Consider the following 13,162-nt stretch of genomic DNA (forward strand, 5'->3'; position numbering starts at 1 on the left):
CAGTCCTTCCTGCCTCAAGTTATTTACACCTGCCTTTTCTAGATCTCAGTGTGTCTCACCCAGTCACCTCCTCTTCCCCCACTTCATCCTGTCCCCACCTCCCCCTCTGCTTCCTAATCCTCCCCCCACCGGTTTCTTTTGAAATAAACACTTTTTATAACATAGAACTTAAACATAGAAAATTATTAACATATATAACTTTTGCCCTAGGAAACTATCATTTATTCACAATCTGTCATAAGTAAAGTGACCATAAATTATATATATCATCAGTCAACAAATGAGAAGATTATATTTATGGTGGCACTTCTGTTTTTAGCCTAATGGTTTATTTCTTTAACTACTGGCCTGTGTTAGGAGTGCCTATCATTTTAAGTCTTTTTAAAATATACCTAAGGTTTGGAGAAGGACAAGAAATCATTGCTGAGCCTGCCAGCTCAAATCATGCTAAATAAGCTTGATGTAGAAATATCTTCTAATTAGAATATCAGGAGGTTCATTCAGTTAACAGATGTTTCGAGCACCTCCTAAGTTCCAAGCATGCTGGGTCCTGGAAGCATGTCATCGGTGAACGAGCCAGCATGGCCTGTGTCCTCTCGTCTAGAAGCTACCAGTAAGCTCTCTGGTCGTTGTGTTTTTCTGGTATTGGAGAATGTGAAGCTCCCCTGAGTGAACATGCCACCCACTAAACTTAGCCTTTGAAATGACAAAATTTTAAATTCTCTTTTTAAACTTTGATACAGATTTTGCACATGTTCATGTCTTGATAAGGGACATTACCTAAAAGTGCTTTGGCCTGTTCTTGGTGTCTTGATCATCGGGTATTGTTACTAGGGCGCAGCGATGCTCTCTGGCTCTGGAAGTGAATTTGGGGTACTTTGGCCCTGTGCTGCCCCAGAGAGTCATACTCTTCTCACTGGTACCCATTTCCTCCCAGTCGGCCATCTCTTCTTGCTGTTGTGGGTCTGTTCGTAGTATCCCACTCCATCCCCTCTTGGCTGCTGTCTGCTGTGGTGGGAAGGACAGCCTGCTGAGGGGTTACAGAAAATCAGGATTCTTAAGTCACTAATTTAAGAAAAAATATAATATTAAATTGTAGACTCCCCCTCTGAGTAGCTGAGTTGACATGAGCTTTGTTTTCTCATTTTTCTCACTGTTCAGAGATTTCCTCTGACAACTCCAGCTCTTTAGAAGTGTGTCTAAATTATGTCTTGTGTCACCAGGAGTAACGTGATTTGCTGGTGTTGGAAGGATGTCAGAACAAGCATGTTATCTCCGTTTATTAAGGTCCAGGGGGAGCCTATTGATATTTTCCCTGACTATTTGGGTTTATCTAGATGTGCCTGCAACCCCTTCCAAGTATCTGTTTCTTTCATCATCATAGCTGTCTGACTGTTCTGTGATTCCTTGGTCATTATGTACGGGCAGTCCTCGTGATTTGCTGTCTGGACAAAGGTTTTTCTTGCAGAGAACCCCTCTTTCCTCATTTCTGCAAAACTCTGCTCGCAGCTGTCCCCGTTGGCTTTCTCAGTCGTCTTCGTGCTACACTGTTAAAAGCTGCTGGGAGAGGACAGTGGCATCTCGTGGTGCTGTAACAGTAGAAGACGGGCTGGTATCAAATAGTTCTTCTTCCAGTCACTGCTGTAGCCAATACTATTCTGTGAGCTGCAAAGATGTCCTTTGCTTATAGAGTATATGGCAGCTACTTGATCCACAGTGGAGTTCTGGGTCCTTCCCCTGGTTCCTGGTCACATTCTCCCTTTGACACCCAGTGTCTCTCTAGAATTTCCTCTGCCATACTGAGCCTTTCTTCTCTGTAGATTTTGACAGAGCTGGAGCACAGCGGTATTGGAAGAATCAAAGAGCAGAGTGCCCGCATGCTGGGGCATCTGGTCTCTAATGCCCCCCGACTCATCCGCCCCTACATGGAGCCCATTCTGAAGGTAACTCACAGAGTAAGACAGATTCTGGCGATTTCTTCGGGTTGTCTTATGCCAGCTTGTTTGGGGCAATGGAAGTGGTTTGGTGCTCATTTCTGTACTGAGCAAAGTACGTTATTTTTTTTTTTGGTCCTAGGCTCAGAGACAAGGGCCATATCAAGCACTCTGAGTTAAAGAATATTAAAAATCTCACCAGTTGCAGCAAAGGGCTCTTCCTATAAGAGATAAAATATGATGCTTCAAGCACATCATCAAATGTGCTTGGTAAGGAGAAGTAGGTAGATAATGGCACAAAATAGCTCCACCCAAATCAAGGAAAAGAATGAGCTTTAAAATCTGAACCTTCGTCTACAGCCATGCCACCCTGAACAAGCCCGATCCCATCTGATCTCAGAAGCTAAGCAGGGTCGGGCCTGGTTAGTACTTGGATGGGAGACCACCTAGGAAGACCAGGTGCTGTAGGCGTAAAAAATAAAAAAAATAAGGGATTGTAAGCTGACAAGGTCCTTGCAATCTGTGAGGTCAACCAAGAGTCGCCTTGCCTAAGAAAATAAATAATAAAATCGAAACCTTCAAATATGAATATTTTAGAGTCATATGAAGTCTTTCATAACTTGCATGAATCCGGGTAAATGATCACACAGATATAGTTTGGAGGAGGCGTTAGAAATGTTTTTAAATCATAGCACATCCCAGTCCTCTCATATGTCAGACTTGTGTGCAGCATGGAGAAAAGTTTGAGAATCCACATTCGAGAGAAATCCTGGATTTATAAAGTCTGGAAACAATTTATCTGCGACTGAGATGGTCTCTTGGGTGAATTTTACTTATGTAAAAGAAAGATTTCTGGTAGACTCTAACCTGCATTCATTTTCTCATACCTTCTTCTCATAGGCTTTAATTTTGAAACTGAAAGATCCAGACCCTGATCCAAACCCAGGTGTGATCAATAATGTCTTGGCTACAATAGGAGAGTTAGCTCAGGTAAGGGGACAGCTGCTTTTACCATAGGATGGAGAGACTACTGTTTAATCTCTGAAGAAGTCAAAATACTTGATGCTATAATTTCTAATCTTACCTACCTCTCCCTTTTTCATTTTGTAGGTCAGTGGCCTGGAAATGAGGAAATGGGTTGATGAGCTTTTTATCATCATCATGGACATGCTCCAGGACTCCTCTCTGTTGGCCAAAAGGCAGGTGAGTGCCTCTGCTTCCTGACAGAGCAGGACGGGCTCCATGAGGCTGGCAACCTTGTCTCTCTTAGTCACCTCAGTGTCCCCAGCCAGTCCCTGGCACACAGGAGGTACTCAGAAATATTCATTGAATGAGTAAAAAAGAAGAAAGACTTGGAACCAAAATTAGCTGTTATCCTGACCCAGAGTCACTTTGAGTAAGTAGCAGGGCTGACCAGTGCCATTTCTTGTAGACAAAAGAAAACACAGATCATCTGTCAGAGACCCAGCCCCTAAAGGTTCAAGAAAGAAAGCCTTGATCTCCAGCTGTGGAGGCCAACAGAGCTTCAGCTCACTCTCCCCCAGCCCTGGCTTCGCCTTGGTCATTGAGGTCATTAGGTGACTAGACTGAAATTAAGAACAGTTTTAGTTTCCTTTTAAGTTGGACTAACCATTCACTGTGGAAGGACAATGTATTTCCTTTGAGAAAGGCAGGACTCTTCTTTACCTTTGAGCTAGTGATTGTTGTATTGGTTTTGTGGCCTTATTTTTATGCCCCGGCTCTCAGGATTTCTGATCATGGTTAGCATCTTTATTGGAAATTTATTTCTTATAATAGCTTCTAACCCTTTTTTTCAACCATTTAACAAAGAGTTCAAACTGGCTCAACTACCCATGTGATCTTTTGTCTGTCCAGGTGGCTCTGTGGACCCTGGGACAGTTGGTAGCCAGCACTGGCTATGTGGTAGAGCCCTACAGGAAGTACCCCACTTTGCTAGAGGTACTGCTGAATTTCCTGAAGACTGAGCAGAACCAGGGTACACGGAGAGAGGTAGGGGACGTGGCACACTTGGTCTTTAAAGACTTTGCTGGGAGAATGGAGAGAGACAGACAGAGAGACAGAAGTTTGTGGCATTAACATGTTCTGACTTCCTGTCCCTCTCCACTTTGTTCTTGTAGCCAGTTGTTTGGGTATGAATCAGTTATCATGAAGCATGAGATATGGTGGTGAATTTTCTTTTTCCTTCCCTTTTCCTACCCAGGCTATCCGTGTGTTAGGGCTTTTGGGAGCCTTGGATCCCTATAAGCACAAAGTGAACATCGGCATGATTGACCAGTCCCGGGACGCTTCTGCTGTCAGCCTGTCAGAGTCCAAGTCAAGCCAGGATTCCTGTAAGTTGGGGAAAACCATGAGTGACTTGCCAAGTGTGTGCCTCCCAGAGCCCGCACCGGCCATGCTTAGAAAGAGTCTTGGGCTGGATAACTGAAATTATAGCATATTGACTCGCTTCACAACTTTGAATGAAAAGTCAGTAGTTTCTTCTTGAAATCACAGCAGAATGCTGCTTCCCAGTGTGCCCAGAGGCCTCATGTCCATCCGGGTTCTTCATCAAGAGTCAATAGGCTGCATCTGTACTCACTCTTTAGGGCTGATGAGAGAGATGTGACATATCACCACATCTCATTCTTCATTAGTGCTTCTCTGTTGTTTTCTATTTCCATGGCGCCCAAGGAGGAAGAAGGTAGAATTTGTTCTCCCTGTTTTAATTGATAGGGGAGTCTGAGGCAAGGCTCGGCACAGAAAAACCAGTTTAACAGTCAGAATCCAGGGCTCTTTGTCCATCATCAGTGCTCTGACCCTAGAGCCCCTCTGCCTTTGGACATACTACCTGAGAGATTGGGTAGGGTGTGGGGATGCAGGAGAATTTTCTAGACTTAACCCATTGTCCGTCAGAGCAGGCTTATTTTTGAAAGTGTGAAAGTTTGACAGTGGCTCTCTCAGCTATTCCAACAAAACGTTATTTTCCCAAAATAAGACAATTTGTTCCTAAATTCTATGGATGGGATCATATTGCTTCCAGTGTGTTCTTCTTTATATTAGAGAAGTGACGTTGTCCTGTCGAGCAGAGCCTGAGCCATGCCCCTCCGGTCTCCTCACTCAGCAGCACCAGTCTCCCAGTCTCCCCTCCTCGTTGCACTGCTAACCAGCCAGCCACCCGCCCGAGTCCTTGAGATCCTTGTTCAGGTGGCATTTGCCACTCGCTTGTCTCAATTGCCTAGGGGGACCAAGCAGCTGCTGAACAGATGTTTGCCTAATTTAATTCTCTTTACTTTCATCTGGGAGAGTGATTATTTTATACATCAGTGCAGCTACGAAGTTCTGAACTGTAATGGTAAGAAGCTGAGTTAAACAGCAATTTAGAGAAAACCCATCATGTACTATTTGAGTGGTTTAAGTAATAGAAAAGCCAAAAACTCTTTAGTCCTTGATGCTGAGAGCCTATTTATTGGTTCTTAATATATCCTTTATTCCCAATGGTGTTAGACGTAGCAGAGAGAAAGATGTGAATGCTGATGATGGTCAAGAAATGTTTTGGTTTGTCGTTCTGCCCTAGCTGACTACAGCACCAGCGAAATGCTGGTCAACATGGGGAACCTACCTCTGGATGAGTTTTACCCAGCCGTTTCCATGGTGGCCCTGATGCGCATCTTCCGAGACCAGTCCCTCTCTCACCACCACACCATGGTTGTCCAGGCCATCACCTTTATCTTCAAGTCCCTGGGCCTCAAGTGTGTGCAGTTCCTGCCCCAGGTCATGCCCACATTCCTGAACGTCATTCGTGTCTGTGACGGGGCCATCCGGGAAGTAAGTAGCTAAAACCTCAACCCTTGCTCCTCCCTGCTCCAAGCCACACCTTCACGGAAGGTCCATGTGCACCTCAGCTTCCTAATAATGCACTCTGCTGGCAGTTGAACCCGATGCCTCTCCTCCTCTCTAACTTTTAACACTTAAGTGGACAGCTTTAATCAGCTGGCCCAATTTCTCGGTTTATCTCCTCAACATGGCTAAAGGATGAATGCCTTCGGGGAGAGATGGCATTGTTATTCTCAGCAATCTAGAGTTCATCCAGTTGTCTGGTAGGATGGCCCACAGTGTGGATTTCTGGCTGCTGCTTCATGATTAGATTTAAGTCAAATATTTTTAGCGGGGCTACTCCAGAGTTGAAGTTGCACGCTTCTGACTGGATCTCATAATGTCAGTTTGTCCCATTATTGTTGGTCCTAAGGATGAGCACGTGGTTAAGTTGGTGTCTGTCAGATCTTCCCATTTTTCCTTAGTCGTTAAGTAGTGTGTGGGGTGAGACTGCGTGACTGTCGTATCCCCAGCTACCTTTTACTCAGTGATTTTAGCACTCGACGATCCTGGCCTGAATCAGTGATCACACTGGTTGTGAAATAATGACTTTTTAGTTCTCTCATCCTTTCTACTTTTAATAGCTGTCACTTTTCTGTGAGGAATGTTTCCCTTTCGTTCCCTTTTTCTCTGTCTTGTTCTCTCTTTTTTCTTTCTCTGAACCACAGAACTTGCCAAGTTGTTCTGTGATTACTATACCTAGACCACTACAGACAGCAAACCTACTAGGTAAAGTTCAGGGTGGCTTTGCGGTTCCTGCTATTCGCAGGCTGTATTCCACGAAGGTGTATAGAGCACTGTTTAAAAGATACTTGAACTAATTATTTTTCCTTCTGCGATTATGTGTTCAATTTGATCTACATTTAGAGGAGGTAGTATCTTTTTTGAAAGTATATTTTCTAACTTTATTTTTATGTAATCAACTTCATTAAATTCTTACTAATCCTAATTTACCTGTAAATTTTCTCAGGTTTTTCACTCTAGATAATCATATAATCTCCCAAAAGAAAAAGGTAGTTTGGGAGTTTTTTTGTTTTAACCCGTAAACCAGTTATTATTTTTCCTTACTATATTCCTAGGACTGCAGTATTGATTGGACTCAGTGACAGTGGAATCTTGTTTAATCCTGTTCCTGATTTTAATGGGACTGCTTTTAAGATTTTACCACTAGTATGTTTGCTGTAGATTTTTGATAGGTAGCTTTTTAAAGGTTATAAATGTTCCCTTATGGTCCTAATTTGCTAAAGAGTTTTTATCAAATGGGTACTGGATTTATGAAATGCTTTGATGATATGGGTTTTCTCTCTCAATGTCTTGATATGTTGAATTACAATATGTTCTAATGTTGAAACATTCTTGAATTGTGTTAAAACCATCTTGGTTATGATATTTTTTAATGTATTGATTTTATATCTAATGTTTGTTTTAGAATTTTTATATCTATGTTCCTGAGTGGAATTGACCTGTAATTTCTTTTTTTAATTGTAGGTTTGAATATCTGTTTAGCTTTTCTGTTTCTTTTTGAGGCAGTTTTGGTCACACTGTTCTAGGAAATTATTCATTTTAACTAAATGGCAAAATCTATTGGCATGAATTTGTTCACACTATTTTATATTTTAATGTCTTGCTAGAGATTTGTCATAATATTTTTCAAAGAACCAACTTTTGCCTTTGTTGATCTTCTCTTTTGTATCTTTTTTATTCCATTATTATTACTTTCATCCTATTTTCTTTTTTTGCTTTTAAAAAGAATGTTTTGCATTTGAATATTAGCTCATTAGTTGTCAGTCTTAGTTGTCAGTCTTTCTTCTTGTCTAATGTAATCTGTTAAGGCTGTAAAGTTAACTCCAAGTATTGTTTAGCTGCATTCCAAACTTATAAAACTTTATTGAGATGAAATTTACACACTGTAAAATTCATCCTTCGTAAGTTTACAATTCAATGATTTTTTTGTATATTTACAGAATTGTGCAACCATCACTACAGTCTAATTTTAGAAAATTTCCATCACCCCAGAAAGAAACCTCCTGCCCATTAGCAGTCATTTTCCATTCTGACCACAACCCTAGGCAACCATTTCAACCAAATTCATGCCAATAGATTTTATCGGTTAGATAAAATGATTCATTTCTTAGAACAGTGCGACCAAAACTGCCTCAAAAAGAAACAGAAAAGCTAAACAGATCTTCAAACCTACAGTTAAAAAAAGAAATTACAGGTCAATTCCACTCAGGAACATAGATATAAAAATTCTAGAATAAACATTAGATATAAAATCAATGTATTAAAAAAAATCATAACGAAGATGGTCTTAACACAATTCAAGAATTTTTCAACATTAAAACATAATATAATTCAACATATCAAGACACTGAGAGAAATGAGATAAAAATCTCCCTTTACAATGGTGGATTTATTTATTTCTTATTATTGTCAATTTTGTTTTATATATTTTAGGTTATTCGATGCGTACATCATTTCTTCCTGGAAAATTGAATCTTATCATTTTGCAATGACCCTTTTTATGTTTAACAATAGTTTAAAATTTGTTTTGCCTGATAATATAGCTACACCAGCATTTTTTGGGAAGATGTCTTATCCTTTTATTTTTAACTGTCTTGTAACTTTTTGCTTTAGATGGGTCTCTTGTAATAATAACGTACATACTAATATATAGGTAGATTATCTTTTTAATCCGGTTTGAAAATTTTTTGTCTTTTAATCAGTGCGTTTAGTCTAAATTACATTTATCGTGATTGCTGATATATTTGGGTTTACTTCCCTTGTCTTACTTTGTGCCTTATTTTTGTCCTGTTCTAAATGTTTATTTTCTTTTCTGTCTTTTTTTTGGCTTCATCAAGCTTTAATTTTCTTATCTTCTGCCCTCTACTTGTTCATTACCTTTAATTTTATTAAACATTTTGTAATAGAGTATTTGAATCATAGAAGTAGACAACTTATATTCTCATACTCATCAACAATTAACTAGCATTTTATAAATTTAGTTTTATTCTCCCCCACCCAACCCTCTCTCTCCCGTCTTCCTTCCAGGTGAGGGGTGAGGTGAAGACACACTTCCACATCCCCTCGGGTGCCACACACACACACACACACACACACACACACACACTTTCCTCCTGAGGTATTTTAAAGGAAATGTCAAAGATCATATTATTTCACCAATAAATAATTTTTTCTCATATGACCACAATTGCAACACCTACAAAATTAACAATAATCCTTAATATCATCTAAGACTAATCCTTCAAATTTTTGGTCCTTTAAAATGTCTTTTTATATTTGGTTTTTCAGATCAGAATTTAAATAAGATCTACATATGGCTTTTGGTTTATAAAGCCAATTCTCTATTCTCCTTTTTCCCCCATTTTTTTTTCATGCTGTATATTTGTGGAAGAAACCAGGTCATTTGTTCTGTAAAATTCTCTTCAAGATATTTTTTAACTTCTTGTAAACTGGTTTTACAAGACTCAGGTTCCATTCCCTATTTTTCATCTTCGTCTGTCAGAGCTGCGTTCTGGATATTTCTTCACATCCACTTTCTGTTCACTATTCTTCAGCTATGTCTTTTCAGACCTGTCATTAAATTTTTAGTTTCAACCACATTTTTTTATTTTTAAAGTTAACTAGATTCTTTCGAATATGCCTAGTATCTTATGGTGCTATCTTAGCCCTTGCTCATTTTTTTAACTCTCACTATTTCTTTAAGCATATTAAACAGGTTTGTTTTATATCCAATAATTCAGTATGTATAAAATAATCCCTGATGGGTCTAATTCTGCTGTTTATCGTTTCTGCTGAGTCACACTTGCAGTGTTTTGTCCTATGTGTTTTATAATTTTGGATTGTGTGTCCTATTCAGCTGGGCTTTTCCTGAAGCGATACTTGAAAATCTGCTCTAGAGTCACGTCTCTCTAGAGAGGATTTGCATTCACTTCTGCCAAGTCACCCAGAAGAACTTGGAGTGAATTTCTTGGCTTAGAGGTCCTCAGGCCACATGGATAATTAAAATAACCCCCTGAACCCACATGAGAGTGGTCTGAAATTACAAACTCTTTGGGGAGACGCTTTTTCTACCTAGACCTCATACCTAGACTGACAAATTTCTTTGTCTCCTTTTGCCAGTGGGCAGATCAGGGGCAGGGGGAGGCAGAGACTCACCAGTTTTCTTAATTTGTAGCACTTTGAAGGTCTGGCTTTATGTGAACGATTTCAGTTCTGATAATCTAATAACAATGTTTGTTATCTTTTATGCGTTGATTTTAGGCTTTTCATAGCGGGGGCATTTGGGAGGAGATTCAATCCACCACATTTCAGGAACAAAACTGTGTTCTTTTAGAACACTAATGCCGAGGGGAGAAAGGAGAAAAAACCTCAGGAAAGCATTTAAGGGAGAGGAAGTGAGATGGCTACGCGGGCTCCTTGCCCATGAAAGAGGCGCTTCCCCATCTGCGTGCATGAGTCGCCACTCCTTACGAATCAGCCACCAGGGAGGCTTCCCCATTTACACCTGATACGAAACAACAGCACAACAGCGAGGATCAGGCGCTCTTGTCCCATATGTCTCCAGGTTTCCCTGACCTCCCTGCCATCCCCAATCCACGTGATTCCTCCAGCTTAGATTTTCTACCTTCTTTCAGGTTTTGCATAACAAAAATGTAACTACAGAACCATTCTCTTTAGAGTCTCATGTTCCTCGCTCTCTGCGATGTACTTTTATAGGGACCATTTCACAAACACTGTCAACAGTGATTGTATAAGGCGGGGCCCAGGAGGTAGACAGGGATGGCTCTGCTGAGTTGAACCTGTGCTGTGCAGTGACCAGGTTCTAACCACCTTAGAATCCTTCGGTGTCCCTGTCATTAGGGAATTAGTCCCAACTCTCTTTGAGCCCAGTCCTATATGTCTTGTCAATCTCACCTCTTCAGGTAGTGAGTTCTGTAAGTTCATTACTCACTATTTGAAACGCTTTTTATTTATTCCCCAACTTAGCCAAGTTTCAAAATGTGAAGAAGAGTGAAAATATGTCTATTCATCACTAACTTATCCTTGTTGATGGAGGGCAACAAAGGCATAGAGAGCTATGACAATTTTTTGAGGAGGGAGATTTAGAATATGATTTGCTACTAAATATTGACCTGTAGCACTATCTGAAGACCATAACAAAATTAAAACTACTCCCTAAAGACATCTTTAACCTATAAATTAGTTTGAGTTCCCCTTCCCTAGGTCCTCCTTGTTCCCAGCTTTATTTTGTGGATGGCATTTCTTCTTACCATTGCAGGGTACCTACCTAATAGAATCTCCTTATCCCATCCCTTCCCCAGTTTGCTTGATGTTTTGGTTCATAATTTCTTCTTTTTCAACTATTTCTTAAATAATTTTTTACTTTTCAGTTATAGCCGGTATACAATATTGTATTAGTTTCAGGGATATAACATATTTATACAACTTCCAACATGATCACCCTGATAAGTCTGGGACCTATCTGATATCATACATAATTATTGCAATGTAAATGACTTTATTCCTTACACATCCCGGTGACTTTTGTATCTACCAATTTGTACTTAATCCCTTTCCCTCTTCACCCATCTTCCCAACCCCCTCCCATCTGGCAACCATCAAAATCTTCTCTGTATGTATCTATGAGTTGGTTTCTGTTTTGTTTATTCATTTATTTTGTTCATTAGACTCCGTATATAAGTGAAATCATGTGCCATTTGTCTTTCTTTGTCTCGTAATTTCTTAAGAGACTATTAAATAATTAAGACCTAATTAATTGAGTTAATTACTATAAGTAAACTACAGTGCCCATAATAGTTAGCTGTGTTTATTTTAAAATGTAAGTGGTAGTGAATTAGGGCTGAATAAACAAAAGGTGCATTTACGATTGATCCGTTTTATGTTATTTTCGTCTTTAGTGGCTCTGGATACCCTTCGATGCTAGTGGACATTGAGCACTTAACAGTATTCCTGGTCCTGTTCTAGTGCTTTCCAGGTGTTACCTCATTTAACTCTCAGAACAGGCCGATGTGACAAATACTCCCCATTTCCCCACGGAAGAGGCTGGGCACAGAGAGGTGACACGAAGGTCACAAAGCTAACAGATGACAGAGTGGTTCACAGCAGCCAGCCTGGCCCCAAAGCCCCTGTTATGCAGTAAATGGCTTGTTGTCAACAATTCTTTTTAGCCCCCACCACTATCCCCACCCGAGGTTTTAAGTCTGGTTCTTTGAGACTTATTGTCAGCAGATGGAGCGATGCAGAAACCGATTCCGTAGTTGTCCTCATGCATTCTCGTGGATGTGGGTAAACCTAGGAATCCGACATCCTCCGTGGCGCCAGCTTGCTCACCTCTTCTCCCTTTCAGTTTCTGTTCCAGCAGCTGGGAATGTTGGTGTCCTTTGTGAAGAGCCACATCAGACCTTACATGGATGAAATAGTCACCCTCATGAGAGTGAGTAGAAGTGAATGCTTTGGCCTGTTCATCGGTGTTTGGGTCAAGGAATATTATCCATGTTTGGATAACAGGGACATTTTTCACGGGTCATGGTAGAGCTCTTACAACCCGAAATATAGGCGTGGAGCAAGGCGTCCCTCTGGGTTACGAAAGGGGGAGGAGGGCTGTTGCTGCGGGTGCGAGGTGTGAGGTCTGAGGAAGTAGCTTCCGCCGGAAACAGGCTCTGAGGCCTGCTCCTCAGCACAACAAAGCGATTTCACTTTAGCATCTCTACTGTTCCCACGAAAGCTCCTTCTTGCCGCCCCAAAAACCATGGCCTCAGCGAGCACCGGGGATTGGATTTTCCTTGGGCTATGAAATACAAAGGACTCCTGTTAGGCGCTGGGGAAGAAGGCAATGCTGCACCCTGCTGCCTTCAAAAGCGTAGCCGCCGCCTTCTGACGCCCGCTGCGAATGAGGAAAGGCTCGCGCCCCAGATTTTGTAACGTGCTTTTTAAACAGGCGCAGGGGGCTCCCCCATTGATGGCAATATCGATTTTCTGTGTGAGGGGGAGACCTGCTTCCTACGCTTCTATACAATTTAAACGTCTCTGCTGGGAAGGTTGCTTTGCAGAGATGGCTGTGTCCTCAAAGACTTAAAGGCACTTCTTCCGGTGACTTGTTCTTCTCCACCAGACCTTTGTAGTTAGCTCGGAGGAAGCAGCAGGACGGAAATCAAAGTGGCTGGCTTCAAAAATGGAACTTCCCCAAAACTAGGTCTTGGAAATGAAAAACTCCTACATGTATAAATAGTTAAAGCTGCTGTTCCCTGACTCCTGCCACAGAGGCCTCTGTACCAGGAGGAGTTAGGCAGAATGTTACAGAGCCCCATGGT

At 41.1% G+C, this 13,162-nt stretch overlaps 1 protein-coding gene and 1 non-coding gene across 3 annotated transcripts in view; both read left to right on the forward strand.

Annotated features, from left to right (window-relative positions):
* MTOR (mechanistic target of rapamycin kinase) overlaps positions 1-13,162 on the forward strand; it is a 110,049-nt gene that overhangs the window by 17,775 nt on the left and 79,112 nt on the right. For both annotated transcript variants that reach the window (XM_006914361.3, XM_006914362.3), the window contains exons 14-20: positions 1,821-1,943; positions 2,835-2,924; positions 3,045-3,137; positions 3,810-3,944; positions 4,156-4,285; positions 5,509-5,759; positions 12,199-12,285. In XM_006914361.3, the coding sequence (XP_006914423.1) occupies positions 1,821-1,943; positions 2,835-2,924; positions 3,045-3,137; positions 3,810-3,944; positions 4,156-4,285; positions 5,509-5,759; positions 12,199-12,285 (909 nt within the window). The remainder of the gene's footprint in view (positions 1-1,820; positions 1,944-2,834; positions 2,925-3,044; positions 3,138-3,809; positions 3,945-4,155; positions 4,286-5,508; positions 5,760-12,198; positions 12,286-13,162) is intronic.
* Positions 2,287-2,405, forward strand: LOC112481834. Its single transcript, XR_003047059.1, has one exon. It is a non-coding gene; the product is annotated as a 5S ribosomal RNA (ribosomal RNA).

Source organism: Pteropus alecto, unplaced genomic scaffold (assembly GCF_000325575.1).
Source record: "Pteropus alecto unplaced genomic scaffold, ASM32557v1 scaffold125, whole genome shotgun sequence".
NCBI lineage: Eukaryota > Metazoa > Chordata > Mammalia > Chiroptera > Pteropodidae > Pteropus > Pteropus alecto.